This window comes from Nilaparvata lugens, chromosome X (genome assembly GCF_014356525.2).
Source record: "Nilaparvata lugens isolate BPH chromosome X, ASM1435652v1, whole genome shotgun sequence".
Lineage (NCBI taxonomy): Eukaryota > Metazoa > Arthropoda > Insecta > Hemiptera > Delphacidae > Nilaparvata > Nilaparvata lugens.
Window position 1 is genome coordinate 39,614,897 of NC_052518.1, and position 21,664 is coordinate 39,636,560.

Below are 21,664 nucleotides of genomic sequence, written 5' to 3' on the forward strand. Positions count from 1 at the left end.
TAATAAATAATTAAATAAACAACAAAAAGTGTAAAATAAGGAACCCGTGACTGTTTCTTGAATTTTAAATGTAATAGTATATTTCGCACCTAGGGCTGAAAAAAATGAGACTTTTCCGGCTTGAAATCGGTTTTCAAGTCCGAGGCCGTAGGCCGAGGACTAGAAAAGATTGAAACCCCGAAAAACATTTTTACCCATGGTGAGAACGTTATTTTTCGCCACACAGAAAATTAAACAATATAAATATGAGAATAATTTATTGTTTATTAGGCACTTCCGAAAGCAAAACAGGAAGGTCATAGCTCTAGCAAATCTGAGGTAATCTGAATATCAGGAAATTGTCCAAGTATTTTTATTTTTTATTCTGATTTGCCTAAATAACCTAAAAGATTATGTTCAATTATGTAAGACATTGAGTTTATACTTTTTATTCTTGCAAATTACAATAAGATGATTAGATATCATTATAAATGTTTTGATTCTTGAATAATAAACAGAAATAATAAAAAGTTTTTTGATCAGCTGTTTTAGCACACTTGAAATTTGGCCAATCTGAATGTCAACGTCAACAATGCTTGTTGTCGTTGACTTCGGAAGTTTAGGTTAGAAGTTCTATCCTACTCTGAAGATCAAATTTGAATAGTTTATAATATATATCTTATCTGTATTTTATTCATCCAAATAGAATGATAGTATATTATTGCAGAATACTTATTCAATTCTAGAAGCATGAACTGATTCCGTTTCATAAACCATTTTGTAAACACGTTCACATCAAATCAGAATCAGCTGACTTCAAGGTTATTTTACAGCCCTAGGGCTGTAAAACTTTTACCGGCCTGGTCAGAAAACAACCATTTTCGGCCTCCATATGACGCACGAAAACCAGCTCAATACATCCAAGTGGGGCGAAAAACAAATTACGTGTAGATGCAGAAGGTAGAAGATAACAATTTTATTGCTGATATATATTTCCCATACATGTATTGTTAGGCACTGAAATATTTATACCAGCACTATGATTCTCATTTTCTGAGTCTACAGGTAATTAGTTAAAAATTGAAATTATAAATTCAATTCAGATGTAACAAGATTTTAATAGTGTTATACTATCAACATTAGTTTAACACATTCAGATATCAGACCGCAGTAGCACTACAGAACTGAGACACTGCTGTCGCCCGGATATGTGTGCTCTCCCACCGCCATTACCGTGTTGTGGGCTTAGCTCAGCTGTACATTGGCGTGGGCTCGATGTGGTTATATGTCCCAGCCTTGAGTCTGCACACAGGCGTTTGATTTTTTCTATGACTGTCTGCTGCTCCATGCGTTTGCCTTAACACATGGCAAGATGAAATACAAAAGGTTGCAAACAAATTTGGTTATCAGTGTACTATAAATATCAGGGACCGAGCTTCGCTCTGGAGTACAAAAGCATAAAAATTTATCACAAAAGAAGAAATTAAAATAACATTCATACAGAAATGTTCTATCTAATCACAGTAAATTGAGATTAATTCCCAGAGGAATGCAAAAATTTCCCTTGCAAAGGCCCAGTTGCGCAAAAGCCGGTTAAATTTTAATCCTGATTAACTTCACGTGAACCCAATCAGAGAAGACCATTTCAAAAAGATGGATCTACTGGAATTAATCAGGATTGAAAATAGCCCGGCTTTTTTGCAACCGGCACTAAGTACCTGATTGAATGTTTACAAAAGTTCAACAGCTGAGTCATAGTTTTGACACAGTCCCACACACATGAACTAGCTCACTCACTAACTTCCATCACCAACAGATGATGAAATAATTATTGTCAGCTGTTTTCCAAGGATAAATAATAATTATCCTTTCAATGTCCTTCAGCGAGTTTTCCCAGGGATGAGACCTAGTGCAATCGAATCTTTATATTATAAACCTACTACCTTCTGAATTTCGTGAGAATCGTTGAAGCTGTTTTCGAGATCCGGTGAAATACAAACATATAAACATCTAAACATCCAAACATCTAAACATATGAACAGAAGTTGCTGTATAGGATTATTATATCTGGGCATGAAATTTACATTATGTACCATACTCTGAATAAAACAAGTTGAGACTTGACTAAATATCTTTATTGCCAATTTGTGCAAAATATTTCAATATTCTTGCGTAAGTTCTTAGGACTGAATATAATTGATTTAGAAAACTGCACTGGTGATGTGAAATTAGAAAATATATCAAGTCATATGGGCTTTCATGAAAGAATAGAATAGAATAGACTTTATTTGCCATAAAAACAAATACAGACATACTGTTGGAAACACAATATTGATTGTAAATAAAACAATAATACAATAAAAATTTAAAACTAAATCATAATAATTATGGCAAATTTACTGAGCGCAAAGAAAATAAATTTTCCGTCCGCGCACAGGAGTATCATATCAACAACAATATAATGAATATTAGAATATTGACAAAAATAAAAAGAATATAAGAAGCAAATAATATATGAAACGAGAGCATAACTAATTATACTAGGCTAAGATGAAACATTTTGTAAATATACTGTATAGGCTACAAAAAAGTATAAAATGAGATGGAGCTACACAATTAAAATTGAAAAATTTGAGGATATTCAAAATGATTAGACCTATTGAATTTCTACAACAGTAGAACATTAGCAGGGAACCTCACTGAATACATACTAAAAGGCATGATAACTCAGTATGACTTACATGCTAATTTTAAAACATTTTATCAAGGGTTTTTCACATAAATGAATAATCTTATCTCTGAATATGATACCAGCTTTCAATGACATTGATATTGAGAGCAAAAATTACCTTCTTTATTTTTCTCTTGAAAACAGGAAGAGGATAATTAGCATAAACTATATCCTGTGGCACATGATTGAAAAACCTGCCTTGCAAAAAACAAAAAGATTTTTGAAAGAAAGTGCTATTGGGTCTAGGGATTGGGAACCTATCAGTGAACCTTGTTCTCATTATTCCAGTTTCATGTCCCAAAGTTGCCCCTTGATTTCCACTAGACCAATAGAATTCAGACAGGACCTTGAAAACGTACAGGTGCCTCAGAGGCATGATTTTCATAACCTGGCATGACGATAGAAAATCAAAATTCTCTTGATTAGCAATTGCTCTAACTAGAGACTTCTGCAGAGACATTACTGGCCTTAAGTGAGTTATATAAGTACTTCCCCAACAGACCAGCCCATAAGAAAGGCGAGATTGAGCAAGAGCAAAGTAAAGATCTCTCAAAACAAATGTTGGACACATATTTTTCAAACTGAAAATTCTATGCAGTAAGCAACGCAGGTACTTCTTCATGACGTCTATCTGTCCTTTCCACATCAAATTGTCATCAACAGTAATGCCAAGATACTTTACACTTTTTGACTGATTGATGATACCACAGTCACAGTCACGACTGGTACATCCCACATGATGGAACTTTAAAGGTTGGGTTAGCAAGAAAGAAGAGGCTATTCCAAAATTCAAATAAATGGTTTTATCAAGATTCAGGCTTAATTTATTGTACCCGAACCACATGGAAATCAAGTGCAGGTCGTTTGACATCTGATCATACAAATCCTCATCAGAACATGCACCATAAGAAAGTACCGTGTCATCAGCAAACACTGTAAAACTTCCTCTGAAGGGGCCCAGATACAGGTCATTGATGTAAACCAAGAATAAAATTGGTCCCAACACAGAGCCTTGTGGAACTCCACAGTCCATCATCAGAAGCGGGCTGGAACTCAAGCCAATGCTTACAGCCTGGGAACGCCCAGTAAGATATGAACGGAACCAAGCAAGTGGCAGACCACGAACTCCAGATGCTTCCAACTTTCTGACAAGTGTAGAATGGTCCACAGTATCAAAGGCTTTTCGAATGTCCAGAAACAAACCTGATACTCTTCTAATCTCTTTATTATTGATATTTGAACATATTTCTGAGACAAATTTCCTCAGAGCCAACTCAGTTCCCAAGCCCTCCCTAAAGCCATATTGACTACTAGAGAAAAAATTGGATGAATTTAGAAAGTTCAATAGACGAATTTTAATCAGCTTCTCAAAAATAATTGAAAACACAGAAAGAAGTGAAATTGATCTATAGTTCTCCACCAATTTTCAGTTACCTTTTTTGGGAATTGGAATCACTTTTGCAATTTTGAGTTTGCTAGGAAAAGCGCCCTCAGAAATGCTCAAGTTGAAAATAAAAGCTAACACTGGACTAATGAAAGAGCTCATCCATTTAACTAGGACAGAGGAATATCCATCAATTCCTGGGGCCTTGGATTTTTTCAAGGATGAAATCACTTTCTCTATCTCAAAAGGAGAAATTGGATGCAGGAAAAAGGATCTCTCACAACGTGGCTCTCTGAAAGAATTGTGATAGTCATGTAAAGCTATTGAAGGGAAAGGAGGAGGAACAGCTGACTTGGGTGCGGAAACAAAATATTCATTAAACATATCAGCCACTTTTGAATCCTCACTAACAATCCCATTTTCAGTAATCAAATTGAATTTGCTTTTCTTTGTACCTCTTCCAATCAATTCATTAATCAATTTCCACTGTTTTTTGGAATTTCCTCTAACCATCTGGAATCGACCATAGTAGTATCTTTCTTTTGATTTCTTGATCCACTTTTTTATTTTGTTTCTCAAAGTTACAAATTCGAGCTTCAACCTACGATTGTCAGGCTCATTCATAGATCGTTTGTATAACTTGTCTCTTGATACAATCGCTTCACAAAGTCCACTGCTCATCCAAGGTTTTAACAATCTCTGTCTATGGTTATTTTGCCTAAGCTTAGTGGATGTAGATGACTGAATGGACAAATTCAAAATATTACAAAAACAATTGTAAGCCTGATCAGCGTTTCGAGCTCTGTACACAGTAGACCAATCCTCTTCACTGAGTAAACGAGTAAGTTCTTCATAATTAATTTCCTGAAATTCATGTGAAACCACCTCAGATCGAGACCTATCAGCATGCATAGATATACATACAGCTCTGTGATCAGTTATAGAGACCTCGACAACAGCAGAGCGTGCAAGAGATGGAGCTAGACCTCTAACCAGTATGTGATCAATACATGTTGAAGTGGTGTCAGTCACACGTGTGTCAATATCAATTACATTTTCAAAACCACATGAAGCTATTATCTCAAAGTATTGGTCACTAATTCGATCAGATTTATTGACATTAATATTGAAATCACCTAAACATACTACAATAGAGCTCTGCAAGCCCTCCAACAAACCACAGAAATCAGTAAGGAAACAATCGACAGGAACTCCATGCCACCTATATATCCCTACCAATGTGAAACAAGAACTACCACACACGCAATCAATGACAATGGAATCGGATCCATTAATTTCACTAGTCACTGTGCAGCATAAAAATTCCTCCTTGTGATAAAGGACAACACCACCACATCTGTTATCATTACATGAGAATAAAGTAGTGTAGCCTTCAATACTATATAAATTAATATTCACATCTGGTTGGATCCATGCTTCAGACAATATGATAAAATCCGGTTTAGTATCCAAATTATTCAGATATAACAGAAATTCATCAAAATTTCTATTGATGCTTTTAATATTCATGTGAAAAAAAGTTATACTCTCATTATTTTTAAAGTGAAAATTAAAGTCCTCAATTGAGGATAAATATATACATTCAAAATCACTATCCATAAAATTATTTGCAATAAGAGAAAGGGAGAAGGGGGAAAAATAAAAGAAAAGTACTGAGAAGAAAAATAAGAATTAAAGATAAAAAATATATATAATTCTTGCCCGACCGTATAAGACTGAAAGACTCATAGAGTAGACTCATAGAAAATATAGGAAAACTTATAGGCTACAATTTCTCATTAAAATGAGATCGATTTGCTAGAAAAAATAAACGAACAACACTAAAACAAAATTAGGAATAATTCAAAGGATCATCATAATCAATAAGATTCAGAAGTTATTCAGAGATAAGATTCAAGGCATCATTGATTCAAACAGAATAACAACCTGCCAAAAGTGATAACAACCTGCCAGCAAGTTGAACGGAATTCAGATAAGAATGAAATTATTTATGTGTTCAGTTTCTCTACAGTTGAAAACTAAGAGCCATAACTTGAATGGTACTGGTACTGTGAAAGAGCATTCATTTGCATAGCTCTTCATAATATTCTCATTTTATGTGTAGAATATTCTATATCAGAGACTTGTAATAATAAAACAATAAATTTTAATACTAGAGAAACTATATATTATAGGAATCATTCATCTTTCAATACATAATTATTATAATATGAATTATAATATTATGAATCATGTTTTATATTCAGCACAGTTTAGCTGTAGCGGAATAACTCACTGATCAACAGTAAGATCAATACAGTACAATAACAGTTCCAGGACAAAAGTTTTCAGAATATTATTAAAGATAATTGATCATCAAAATAACTATAATTACATAAACACACCGCAGTACAAAGTTTTCGATGAGAAGATAACAAAAACTTGAATAATAGATTAAAACCATGGTTTCAACTGACATATCTGTCCTACGTATTATGGTACATATCAATATAATATTTATAAATATTTTGCAATATCAATATGTTTTAAATTGACTATTATTTAAATTGCAATAAAATTATTTATATATTCCGAGTCGATGTACTGTATATATTATTTATGTTACAATTTAAACCCTTGTTACTAGGTATCGTACCTTTATTGAACACAAACTATCCCGTGTAACATGATACACATTATTTATAAACCTTTCGCAATTATCAATATTGTTTGGCTATTATTTTAATACAATATGATTATTTATATATTCCATGTAGATGTATATATTATTTATGTTGCTATTCAAATACTTGTTACCAGGTTTATAATAATTTTCCAGGTTTAAAACAACTTAAATAAATTATTAATTTTCTGGCAAATAATTTACAAGGTCTCAAATAACTCAAATAAATCATTAATCAATTTACCAGGCTTTAAATAATTTGCTAATTACCATATTTGTTACCATATAGTAACTTTATTGGGCACAAACTAGCATGTAAGTTAGAATATAAATCCGGTATTATTCATTGAGTTTGTGAACTTATCAGAATACTATATGGGTGAAAATGGAGGCAGACATGATAAGAAAAAAAAATAACGCACATAACAAGTAACTTATGTTATTAGAAACCAAGAAAACCGTACCAAATTAATTTGAGTCAGATTTTGAATAAATCAATCGTGATAAAAAGAAATCATTTACTCACGGAACTGCAAAAGATCTTCCTCTGATTTAATAATAAAAATTTTACCGAGGTCAACCTTTCTCACTTTTACTCGACCAGCTCGATCACACCACACATGCCGCACCAATCCGTCCTTTTTCAGCTTCCTCGCAGCATTGAAAAGCATTCTCTGTCCCCTGGTAAGCGATAGATTGATGAAGATTCGCCCCTCCCCGTCCAGGTTGATTGACTTGGGTGAAATCTTCTTCTTTTTATTTCTATCAAGAAGAAGATGTGCATCAATCCGACGAACGAATTTGACAAGTATTGCAGGGGGGCGGTCGCCTCTCGGTTTTCCCAGCCTATGAGCGCAGTCATTGCTTCACTGTTTAAATTAATGTCCAATGCACGACCCAGCGAGGTAGCAATTTGAACGACATCTTCATCGACACTTTCCGGAATACCATGAATTTCAACGGTATTTCGACGAGAGTACTGTTCATGTTCGTCAAGCAACGCCAACATTTTGATGTGAGCCGCTTTCAATTCCGAGTTTTCCTTCTTCAACGAATCAATGGACTCCTGCTGCAGCTTAATTGTCTCATGGAGTAGATTGTTGCTAGCGATATTTTCATCCAGTTTCCTCTCCAACTCTTTATGAGAATTTTAAATGTCCTCCTTGAACTTTTCAAACAGCAAAACAAAGTTACTCATGTCGATCACTTCCGAAGTCGGGTTCATTGTATGAATCGGTTTAACTGGAGTTGAGTCCGATTTAGAACGTTGTAGTCTCACATTAGCAATACACGTATCACACGACCATGACTTCGACAACAAAACTTCAACTTCAGAGTCTTCAAAATTTAAACACTATGGAAATCAATCTGACATCGAGAGCACTGAAGCAAAACTCCCTTATTCTTGTCACTTCTCTTGACTGGTAACGAACACTTTCCACATGTAGACATAGCAATAGTAATAAATTATGTAATTAATTCAAATTTAGTTTATTTAATCAACTGAGAAGAAATTCAATGCTCGAACAATATAACCTATAAACTTTCCTATTCAACAACTTTCAGCGAGTCAATTTCAGTCTATAGATAAGAAACGGTCAGATACGGAGCATTGAAGAAAACAACCGTTCACTACGACTGCCTAGTCGATACTGAATTTTACACAATTCAACAACATGGATAATTTGTTGAAGAATCAATTTTATTCAGAGTAGATGTGCGCAGGAATCAATTCTGCCAATAATTGAGCAGAAGAAAGCTTGTGTTGAAAATCGATATCAGGCATCTTAGAAAACAATTTTTTAAATGTTCGATATATCACACAAAATGATATTGATGTGGCTTTTTAGGACCTGGTATTCTCAAACTATTATTTTCTTATAATAGTCCTACAGTATTGTATTATTTTTTTAGCACAGGCATTCATATGCAGACCATTTTCAAAAAAGATTATTTAAGCTTGGTGTACCAGTACTTTTTATTACCATACTTGATACTGGTGCATTTTAGTACATTAGGTTCTTTTTTGTAATTTTCATTTTGTTTTGGAAATAAATTGATTTATCTAAAAAAATGACAGCAAATAATAGAATACCATGATATATAATAGACTGAACCCAAAATTGTCTCTCTCAAGTTTTAATAGATCAAATGTTTTTAAATAAATAAGGTTATGATTTCACATTGCTAAAATTTAGTCCAACTCTATAAACTAAGAATTTTAAATTTCCAAAGTTCCATGGAAGCTTATATTGGAAATGAAATAATAAAAATTACAAATTAAGTTTAGTTTACATTGAATCCAAATTATCTTTGTAATTGAAACATTTTAGTACATTAGGTTCTTTTTTGTAATATTCATTTTGTTTTGGAAATAAATTGATTTATTTAAAAAAAATGACAGCAAATAATAGAATACCATGATATATAATAGACTGAACCCAAAATTGTCTCTCTCAAGTTTTAATAGATCAAATGTTTTTAAATAAATAAGGTTGATTTCACATTGCTAAAATTTAGTCCAACTCTATAAACTAAGAATTTTAAATTTCCAAAGTTCCATGGAAACTTATATTGGAAATGGAATAATAAAAATTACAAATTAAGTTTAGTTTACATTGAATCCAAATTATCTTTGTAATTGAAAGATTCATGTTGAAAGTAAGCTTACCAGTACTGTAAAAACTCAGTCATACAGACTTTAGTCTTTGTATTTTGGCATCAAGCTCCTTTAGTTCGTAAGTTGTCCGCTCTGACGCTAGTTGTTTATTAGTGCTAATTGTCATTTACACACTTTGTCTACTTCTAATTTTGTATATTTTTAGATGTGATTTTCTGATGTATTTTATTCATTTCATTGTTCTAGTAATTTATATTGCAGTTTTCGTCATATCCTGCAATTATTATTTGAGCCATTTTGCATTGGTTCTGTGTCATTTTTATTTTCATTACTTCCAACTCCCATCATTGGCTTTGATCGATAGACACTTCCACTCTACCTTTTCTCCAAGCAAGTTGCCTGGTCAAGGCTTCTTTTTTCATTTCTTCAAATATGTAGCAATTTTATCTTTTCGCCTAAAATTAATGTTTTAAAGTGTTCTCCAAGTTCTCCTATTCATTATGTGCAAATAAGTTTCTCTGTGGGATTTTTTCTGTTCAGAATATTCATTCATCTCTTGTACAACATAGAAAATCAAATTGACAATGTACATACAAAAATTATTACATAAATTATTATATTATCTTCATTGTTCCAAAAGCTAACCTATTAGTGCTATGTCACCTCGTTCTGCTTCAAACTCGTGTTCAACTTTAAAAATGCAGAACTAATTTTCCACAGACTCTATCATTGAAATTCAAATGTTTTCTGCTGTCATAAATTATTATGAACACTAAAAAATTGTATTTGTGAGTATTTAAATGTAAGTTAGTAGCCTATATTAGACAGTTCAAGGAAGAATTTTTGCGCAATCCGCGAGAAATAAGGAAAAATTTTTGCGCAAATCCCCCTCCCCCTCCCCCCTCCCCCTCTGCGCATGCGCCCCCCTCTCCTCACCCCTCTCCCCCCCTCTCCTCCCCCTCTCCTCCCCCTCTCCCTCTCCTTCTCCTCTCCCTCTCCCTCTCCCTCTCCCTCTCCTCTCCCTCTCCCTCTCCCTCTCCCTCTCCCTCTCCCTCTCCCTCTCCCTCTCCCTCTCACTCTCCTTCTCCCTCTCCCTCTCCCTCTCCCTCTCCTTCTCCCTCTCCCTCTCCCAGTGAGGACGAGGGGGAGGGAAAAAATAATTTCCCTTTTTCCCTTTTCTACTGTCAAATTAAAGTGAATCCATCTTTATACTGTCAAATTAAAGTGAATCCATATTTCTACTGACAAATTAAAGTGAATCCATATTTCTACTGTCAAATTAAAGTGAATCCATCTAATGCAAGTGTAGTGAGAGTCAACCTTGGAAGATATGCTCAAATTATTCTCTCAGTCAGATCTTACTTCAGCATCATGAATCTCTAAGATATAAGAACCCAATTCAACTTATACTGACAGATTAAAGTGAATCAATCCCAGTCTAGTATAGATAAGAAACTCTTTTGTAGATGTGCTAAATACTGACAGTGAGAGTCAACCTTGGAAGATATGCTCAAATTATTCTCTCAGTCAGATCTTACTTCAGCATCATGAATCTCTAAGAACCCAATTCAACTTATACTGACAGATTAAAGTGAATCAATCCCAGTCTAGTATAGATAAGAAACTCTTTTGTAGATGTGCTAAAACCCTATTACTCTTTAAGTTTCTCGTTCTAGAGTTAGTTGCAAGGATCTTTAAATGCAAGGATATTACTTTAAATGCAACCCTAAAATCTTTAAATGCAAAGTGAATCCATATTTCTACTGTCAAATTAAAGTGAATCCATATTTATACTGAGTGAATCCATCTAATGCTCTACTGACAGATTAAAGTGAATCCATCTAATGCAAGTGTAGTGAGAGTCAACCTTGGAAGATATGCTCAAATTATTCTCTCAGTCAGATCTTACTTCAGCATCATGAAGCTCTAAGAACCCAATTCAACTTATACTGACAGATTAAAGTGAATCAATCCCAGTCTAGTATAGATAAGAAACTCTTTTGTAGATGTGCTAAAACCCTATTACTCTTTAAGTTTCTCGTTCTAGAGTTAGTTGCAAGGATCTTTTCAAATATTCTTTCCAAATTCATGTTAATGCATAACAATATTAGCTACAACTATTGACAACTGCTTTTTTCATATCATATGCACTTCAAAAAATATTTTCTCAGTCTATATTATGTAAATTCATTTATAATTGTATATAAGTGTAAAAAACCAGTATATATTGTAATCTACACGAATAAAGCATTCTCTCATTAGCTTTATTTATTTATTAGATAGAGCGAACAATACAATAGTTGGAAAAGAAAAAAACAGGCTATTACCCAAAACTTCTTCAATTTCCTGATTTTGTCACAAATCGTTCAAATATTATGTTCACTTCAATTTCAACATCAAATCTTCAATCTGAAACTATGAATCAGAATAAAACAAAGAGTTTCAAATTTAGATAAATTGATAATGAAACTTGCGTTAAAACAAAAACTTCAAATATTCATACTGTTTTTGTTAAGAAGTTTGATGAAACTTCTATAGCAATGATTAAACCTTTCCTTGTCTGTATGACATCTCAAGTAATTGAAGCATTTAATTTGTTACAAAATTTGGTTCTCAAGCACTATCACGGATCTATCTAGTGACTATCTATCTATCTATCTATGAGCTTGAATTTTTCTTTTTTTCATCATGTTAAAGTCCATATAGGTAAATAAGTAAATGTGCTTAAATTTTAAACCATTTTCAGCAAATACTAAATTAAATAAGAGATTTGTTTTTCCCCCAGCACTGGGAGATATAATTAACATTCTTGCATTTTCTTTATTTGTAATTAATTTATCAAAGTATTCCAAAAATGGCTATAGATATCCTCAGACCTATATCACTTGGGGTATCAGCTCTATTGATGTCTTAACAGTGAGAGGTCAATGATCTTTTACATTTTTTATCTGCAATGTCATACAAGCATTTCCAAAGTTCATCGGTATTTGTAACAATAGTTGAGAAATCATTTGCACTACAATAATGTAGATGACCTGTATCTAGTATGTCCAATAATTCGAAAATCTCAGATAAAATTGGAAAATGTACATTTTCTGTTTTTGTTAACGGTAAATCATCGCCTTGGAATCCTGTTGAAAATTTAATATTTTTTGCAATAGAATCAAATTCATTGAATGAAATTGACATCAAGAGGCGAGTTAATTTTTTGAATTTAGCAAAGCTAAAACACTGCATGACCTAGATCAAGCTATGAACTATAATTGATAAGGTAGATTCCTTAGCTATAACAGTTGTGTCTGAGGGGGCGTATCTCTTGATAAAAATGGTCATAGATATCCTCAGACCTATATCACTGGGGGTATCAGCTCTATTGATGTCTTAACAGAGAGAGGTCAATGATCTTTTACATTTTTTATCTGCAATGTCATACAAGCATTTCCAAAGTTCATCGGAATTTGTAACAATAGTTGAGAAATCATTTGCACTACAATAATGTAGATGTGCTGTATCTAGTATGTCCAATAATTCGAAAATCTCAGATAAAATTGGAAAATGTGAGGGAAAAACTAATTTCCCTGAGGAAAAAATTCTCTACTATCAGATTAAAGTGAATGCTAGATGAGTGAATCCATCTTTATACTGTAAAAAGTGATTGGTTTGCTTTCCACCTGACAGTTAAGAAAAATTTCACAAATTCTAAAATTTTCTATGTGCTGTACAAACCGCAGGCGTTGCTTTTTAAGTGTGCTCTCCGAGAATATCTATAGTAAATTTAGTATGAACAAGCATTCCAAAAATGGCTATAGATATCCTCAGACCTATATCACTTGGAGGGAACAGCTCTATTGATGTCTTAACAGAGAGAGGGCAATGATCTTTTACATTTTTTATCTGCAATGTCATACAAGCATTTCCAAAGTTCATCCAGAGGCGAGTTAATTTTTGCAAAGCTAAAACACTGCATGACCTCGATTAAGTTATGAACAATAAGGTAGGAATGTGCACTTAGCTGTAACACAGTTGTCTCTGAGGGGGGCATATCTAATTGTAGACAGACAACATGTACGAGCTTTATGCAGTCTCAGTGCATGCAAGCAATAAACACACTGTAATTCCTTTCCGTTGTAGAAGAATCCATAACGTGCAAAGTTTCTTTTCTGCGCATTCGTATACATCGGTGCCAATTTCATACTTTTCATTCGATTGTTTTCGCACAAGAAATTATTTGTTTGATACATATTTTTAAACAGCAGAGAATTATAATGTTGTGCACTGTACAACGCACACCTTCCATCGGGTCTATACTTATGTATCTTACATGCATCATAACACCACAAAGTGGTGAAAAAGCTGAAATCGGGCTTGAGAAAGTCCTCCGGTATGCATTGTACGTTAGAATGCAATCTTCTCAAAAACTTTGCTTTCTCAGTTCCTTTTGTGAAAATTTTCTCATAACTTGCAAGGTAATCACGTATTAATGAGTCACTGTATTCTAAATCTCCATCTTCCCATTTTATTTTATGATAGTTACGTTCCAGCCATGTTACGTCGTTAAACAATTTTGTAGTCAATTCCATCTTTGGAAATGGTGATTTGAAATGAAATACAGCATAATTATTGCACTCGTCAATGATAGCAAGTTCTTTCACAATAATTTGATTACAAGTTTGTTTAAACCAGTGAAGATCAACCGTAACAATTTTCGTAGGTGTCTGCTTTTGCACTCCTTTCTGTTCCTCTTCATGTATCTGTTCCTCCTCACGTTTCTGCTCCTCCACCTCCTCTTCCCCCTCCTCTCCCAACTTCTGGATTGGTGTACTACTCCTCCTTGGTTCATAATGGAAATTTGTTGATTCAATATCGTAAAGTAGCGACGACTGAGCTTTGTCCAAAATATCAGAATCAAGATCACACTGGATAGAGCGAGTTTGTGGCTTGTCCACCAAAATATCAGAACACAAAGAATAGGACATGATTCCTGTTCAAAGGTAAAACTGATAATGGCTTACATTTGGCGCAGTACACACCTTATATAACCTGCAGTGATGCACTCTATCAACAAATTACTGAACTTCTCAATTTAACAGCACGTACTCCGGAGTACATATCATGTTATTTTCATAATTTCTCCAGTTTTGATTCGCATTTTATTCTAAAATCGCTCGGTAAATGTAAAAAAGAAATTTCCTGCATCGCGAATACGTCAGAGAGATTTTTGACACTTTCGGTAGCCAAAATTAAATTTTTAGATTCCTACAAGTTTATGTCTGAATCCTTGGAAGTATTGCTGCGTAATTTGGTAGAAAGTACAGACATGGAAAAGAAGTTGGGGAAAGAAAGTACATTGGAAAGAACTTCCTCCAATAGAATGATTTAATGGACACACGAAGAATATCAACATGCACAAAGAGTGTTCTCAACATTCAATATTTTCATTACCTTTCAACTCAATGCTCGAACATTAACTCTGTGGGTAGATGACACAAGCTGATAAGTCATGATTTGTAAACTTTTCAGGAGAGCAATTTGAAAGTTTGGCATAGCTGCAAACATTATCTATAATATTTTTTCTCACCCATTTTACACTAAATAATCAGATGATCCTCGACTATTTAAATAGTCTTACCCATTTTACACTAATATAATCAGCTGATCCTCAACTATTTAAATAGAAAATATCAAGGGATAAAACAATTTATTTAAATTAACTATTGAGAATTTTTGCAAGTGATGTCAGAGATATCATGTTTTGGCATCTGCCAAATGTTTCAAATCACAATGTAACAGTATAGGGAATATCTTAAAAATCGATTTTATAGAAATTTGAATATATTTTTTAAAAATTAATTGATATTATTTACAAGTATTGATCAAGTTAACCAAACTTGAACTGTTTGCAAAGTTGTATGGGTTATGTAGTTCTCAATATGGGTTATTGATTTTCAGATTTTATAATAGCCTACCAGTACATACACTTATCAAATTTTGTCATCTTTTGATAATTGGATTATAATACAAACCGGTAGAAGAGTGTTGAGATATATGTACTTATCAATATTTGTCAACTTGGGGTTTGGAAGAAACGTATCTGTTCCTCCTCACGTTTCTGCTCCTCCACCTCCTCTTCCCCCTCCTCTCCCGACTTCTGGATTGGTGTACTGCTTCTCCTTGATTCATAATAGAAATTTGTTGATTCAATATCGTAAAGTACCGACGACTGAGCTTTGTCCAAAATATCAGAATCAAGATCACACTGGATAGAGCGAGTTTGTGGCTTGTCCACCAAAATATCAGAACACAAAGAATAGGACATGATTCCTGTTCAAAGGTAAAACTGATAATGGCTTACATTTGGCGCAGTACACACCTTATATAACCTGCAGTGATGCACTCTATCAACAAATTACTGAACTTCTCAATTTAACAGCACGTACTCCGGAGTACATATCATGTTATTTTCATAATTTCTCCGGTTTTGATTCGCATTTTATTCTAAAATCGCTCGGTAAATGTAAAAAAGAAATTTCCTGCATCGTGAATACGTCAGAGAGATTTTTGACACTTTCGGTAGCCAAAATTAAATTTTTAGATTCCTACAAGTTTATGTCTGAATCCTTGGAAGTATTGCTGCGTAATTTGGTAGAAAGTACAGACATGGAAAAGAAGTTGGGGAAAGAAAGTACATTGGAAAGAACTTCCTCCAATAGAATGATTTAATGGACACACGAAGAATATCAACATGCACAAAGAGTGTTCTCAACATTCAATATTTTCATTACCTTTCAACTCAATGCTCGAACATTAACTCTGTGGGTAGATGACACAAGCTGATAAGTCATGATTTGTAAACTTTTCAGGAGAGCAATTTGAAAGTTTGGCATAGCTGCAAACATTATCTATAATATTTTTTCTCACCCATTTTACACTAATATAATCAGATGATCCTCGACTATTTAAATAGTCTTACCCATTTTACACTAATATAATCAGCTGATCCTCGACTATTTAAATAGAAAATATCAAGGGATAAAACAATTTATTTAAATTAACTATTGAGAATTTTTGCAAGTGATGTCAGAGATATCATGTTTTGGCATCTGCCAAATGTTTCAAATCACAATGTAACAGTATAGGGAATATCTTAAAAATCGATTTTATAGAAATTTGAATATATTTTTTAAAAATTAATTGATATTATTTACAAGTATTGATCAAGTTAACCAAACTTGAACTGTTTGCAAAGTTGTATGGGTTATGTAGTTCTCAATATGGGTTATTGATTTTCAGATTTTATAATAGCCTACCAGTACATACACTTATCAAATTTTGTCATCTTTTGATAATTGGATTATAATACAAACCGGTAGAAGAGTGTTGAGATATATGTACTTATCAATATTTGTCAACTTGGGGTTTGGAAGAAACGTATCTGTTCCTCCTCACGTTTCTGCTCCTCCACCTCCTCTTCCCCCTCCTCTCCCGACTTCTGGATTGGTGTACTGCTTCTCCTTGATTCATAATAGAAATTTGTTGATTCAATATCGTAAAGTACCGACGACTGAGCTTTGTCCAAAATATCAGAATCAAGATCACACTGGATAGAGCGAGTTTGTGGCTTGTCCACCAAAATATCAGAACACAAAGAATAGGACATGATTCCTGTTCAAAGGTAAAACTGATAATGGCTTACATTTGGTGCAGTACACACCTTATATAACCTGCAGTGATGCACTCTATCAACAAATTACTGAACTTCTCAATTTAACAGCACGTACTCCGGAGTACATATCATGTTATTTTCATAATTTCTCCGGTTTTGATTCGCATTTTATTCTGAAATCGCTCGGTAAATGTAAAAAAGAAATTTCCTGCATTGCGAATACGTCAGAGAGATTTTTGACACTTTCGGTAGCCAAAATTAAATTTTTAGATTCCTACAAGTTTATGTCTGAATCCTTGGAAGTATTGCTGCGTAATTTGGTAGAAAGTACAGACATGGAAAAGAAGTTGGGGAAAGAAAGTACATTGGAAAGAACTTCCTCCAATAGAATGATTTAACGGACACACGAAGAATATCAACATGCACAAAGAGTGTTCTCAACATTCAATATTTTCATTACCTTTCAACTCAATGCTCGAACATTAACTCTGTGGGTAGATGACACAAGCTGATAAGTCATGATTTGTAAACTTTTCAGGAGAGCAATTTGAAAGTTTGGCATAGCTGCAAACATTATCTATAATATTTTTTCTCACCCATTTTACACTAATATAATCAGATGATCCTCGACTATTTAAATAGTCTTACCCATTTTACACTAATATAATCAGCTGATCCTCGACTATTTAAATAGAAAATATCAAGGGATAAAACAATTTATTTAAATTAACTATTGAGAATTTTTGCAAGTGATGTCAGAGATATCATGTTTTGGCATCTGCCAAATGTTTCAAATCACAATGTAACAGTATAGGGAATATCTTAAAAATCGATTTTATAGAAATTTGAATATATTTTTTAAAAATTAATTGATATTATTTACAAGTATTGATCAAGTTAACCAAACTTGAACTGTTTGCAAAGTTGTATGGGTTATGTAGTTCTCAATATGGGTTATTGATTTTCAGATTTTATAATAGCCTACCAGTACATACACTTATCAAATTTTGTCATCTTTTGATAATTGGATTATAATACAAACCGGTAGAAGAGTGTTGAGATATATGTACTTATCAATATTTGTCAACTTGGGGTTTGGAAGAAAATGCAGTATCAGGCTTAAGCAAGGTCTATATCTCAGCTATTTAAAAAGGTACAACATATTTAGTTATACCATCTTATAGATCTAATTTTTCTGAACACAACCATATGCATAACTCAATATGGTCAAAAATGTGACTTATCAACTTGTGTCATCTACCCACAGAACTAAAGTTAATTAATTAATCATTACACTATCTAAAAGAAAAAATGGAATTTTCTATTAATTTGGAATAATACTTTGAATTCGCCTATTCAGATCATCTATTTGAAATGAATTTTCAAAATGCATTTCAAATAGTTGATGTGAAAAAGTCAAACACAATAAAAGAATGAATGGAATACCAATCCAGCCATGTGTACGATGTACACAAGACCTTGCAAGGTCGTGAATGAATGAAATGCATCACACCAGATGTGTAAGGGCCAACGCCCTCACTTCGCAACAAGGAAGGCAGAGCGTTGAGCCGACCTTGACACAGTGAGCGATCGCCCGATGTTGTCAGCTCATGCGTATGCTTGCGCGTGCGTACACACTTCATTCTATAAAACACATTTTAATTTTTCTTATCACTCAATGCAACTTGGAGAGTGTGGAGAGTTCTCTACACGTATACTAGTGTGATAGGTGAGTGAAAACTTTTTATAGAATAACAAACTATTTTTTATTGATATATAACAAGTAAATTATGCGGTTAACAAAGTAGGTTATGTATATGCTGATAGGTGATGCAATTGTCACCTTAACACAAAACTTGTAAATTATAGATTCATACAACCTCAGCTGAGTGAAGTGGAGGAAACACAATACTTGAAAATTATAGATTATAATGAAAATATATGTAATGGCTTGTGCCAAAACTAAATACTTGAAAATTGTGATTTACAAGATATAGGTTATATTGCCGAAAGACGATGTAATGTCAAGTCCGAAAATTTGTTACAAGATTATTAACAAAATAACTTATAAGTAATATAATTATCATGATTTAAATTTTATGCATTTTAACAATGTTTATGTCAGTCATGCACTGATTAATATGTTTCACAAACAGTAACAATGATTTGCATTATCAAATTGCATTATTTGCATTAATAAATGATTTTCATTTTAAAAGTAATAATATCGTAAATTCATAAAATGTTAACTGAAACCCTAAAAGTAAATCCGAAAATTTGTTACAAGATTATTAACAAAATAAGTAATAATAAAATTCATAAAATGTTAACTGGTAATATAATTATCATGATTTAAATTTTATGCATTTTAACAATGTTTATGTCAGTCATGTACTGATTAATATGTTTGACAAACAGTAACAATGATTTACATTTACTTTTAAAATTTTGGTTGTCTTTGGAGGTCAAGATCTGCGTGAAACGTTCAGGTATGTAAACATCTGTTGTTCTCTGACCTGACAGCCGGATAACAAAATAACTTATAAGTAATAATAAAATTCATAAAATGTTAACTGAAACCCTAAAAGTAAATCTGAAAATTTGTTACAAGATTATTAACAAAATAAGTAATAAGTAATATAATTATCATGATTTAAATTTTATGCATTTTAACAATGTTTATGTCAGTCATGTACTGATTAATATGTTTCACAAACAGTAACAATGATTTGCATTTACTTTTAGAATTTTGGATGTCTTTGGAGGTCAAGATCTGCGTGAAACGTTCAGGTATGTAAACATCTGTTGTTCTCTGACCTGACAGCCGGATCTTGAGCACGCGATGTCCATGTTGATTGCAGACCTCCCTCACGTCCTCAATAGGGTAAGGTGTACCCTCCATCAACTCTCTTAGAGGAGTCCAGGGTTTCGGGGCGTACCTATTGATGACGGTGAGGAAGTGCTCCTCGGGGAGAATTTCATCCTCCTCCTGCTGTAACAACGTCATTATGGAGCTGTCCTCCTCATCCTCTTCCACCGCACGTTTCTGTTGAAAAATATTTCATTAGACTCTTATTTGTTTCAGGTTATAAAATCATACAAGAGAGAGATCTTGCGCTCAACAGATTCACTACTCAAAACTGTGACTAATAACTCGCAAATTCTCTGACATGAGAGAGTGATCTTGCGCTCAACAGATTCACTACTCAAAAAATGTGAGTAATAACTTGGAAATTCTCTGACATAACTCTCAATTATCGGAAAAAATTTTTCACTTCATTACAATCAACATAAATGATTGCAGAAAACATAAATTAATCATTAATCATGCAAATTTTTGTTTCACACTCAAACAACAACTATTTTTCATATAAGTAATAAGTAATTTGTCATCAAAGTTATTGCAGAATAATATGATTGGATTTATAATAACAATATTATTCGAATTTCACGTTTCATTACTCATGCAAATTTTTGTTTCACACAAACAGTTTATGCATTATTCGAATCAGTAATTTGATATAGTAAGTAATATATATAAGTAATAACTCGGAAATTCTCCGATTACTTGAACTCAATTCAAATTGGTAGATAATTGAATTGTTTCATGCGTCATATTTAGTAAACATGTATATCAACCATCGTGAGAATTTATCTGTGTTCGGATTGTTTTGATAGCACAATTAGATAGCTCAGTCTTCGCTCACAGTATAAGAATCAGTAAATGCACACAAAAGATTTATAAATTCACATTTTATAAAGATTTTGTGTACATTACAATAATAATAATTTTTTGTATGCTAACCTTTGATTGAGTGAGGACGCCAGGCTCCTCATCGTCGTCGTCGACAAACAGCCTCCTCTTGACAGACTGCTTGGGGGCGGGTACCGATGTGAGCGCTGCTCGGCGTGGTGCCCAAGTAGCTTGCGGGAGAGGGCTGCTGTCTCCCACGATGATGCTGGAATCCTCATCTTGAACAAAGATCCCTTGTTTCTTCAAGGGATCTGAGGCTGAGGAGGAGGAGGGGGCGCCAGAGGTGGAGGCAACAGCTGTAGCAGCAGAGGTGGCAGCTGAGCTGAGGCTTTTCTGCTGCTTCTTCTGCTGCTTCTGCTGCTCCCAGAAGTTGAGTTCCCTCTCCGGAGGCGGGCTGTCTGGCAATAAGAATGAGGATGAGGATGCACGGTGTGACTTGTCCATGGTGTCGAGAAGCGCATACTAATAGCTCTCTAACGTGAATGATGATTTTCCACTGAGAAAAGCGATTATATAGCAAGTCGTTTCTCTGTCTGTTGCATGCTTGTACGAGTGAGATAGAAACACAAAGGAGGCGTGTATCACAATTGGCGAACACTGCCGATACTCCCCAGAGCTTTAGCTCGAGGTCATTATTGATTGTAAGTGAAAATTTTTGTTATATTCTCATATTTTTGTGAAATAACACTAAATTGATTTATAATATATATTTAGTGTTACAGTTTGGTTACATTGTTTTTCCACAGCATTTTCTCACCTCACTACTCATAAGCAATTGTGCTCTCGTGAAGGAACCTTACCTGCATCTAGAAAATCATAGCCGAGGACCTACCTGAACCGAGTCGAGGAG

The 21,664-nt window shown here is 33.7% G+C and overlaps 1 protein-coding gene across 1 annotated transcript; it reads right to left on the bottom strand.

Moving 5' to 3' along the window:
• Positions 1 to 1,132: 1,132 nt before the first annotated feature.
• LOC120354571 lies at positions 1,133 to 21,258 on the bottom strand. The gene is made up of 3 exons (XM_039441918.1): positions 20,866 to 21,258; positions 19,878 to 20,106; positions 1,133 to 1,335 (listed from the first exon to the last, which is right to left on the bottom strand). Exons 1-3 carry the CDS (start codon positions 21,256 to 21,258, stop codon positions 1,133 to 1,135), a joined length of 825 nt encoding a protein of 274 aa, XP_039297852.1.
• Between the last annotated feature and the right edge of the window lie 406 nt (positions 21,259 to 21,664).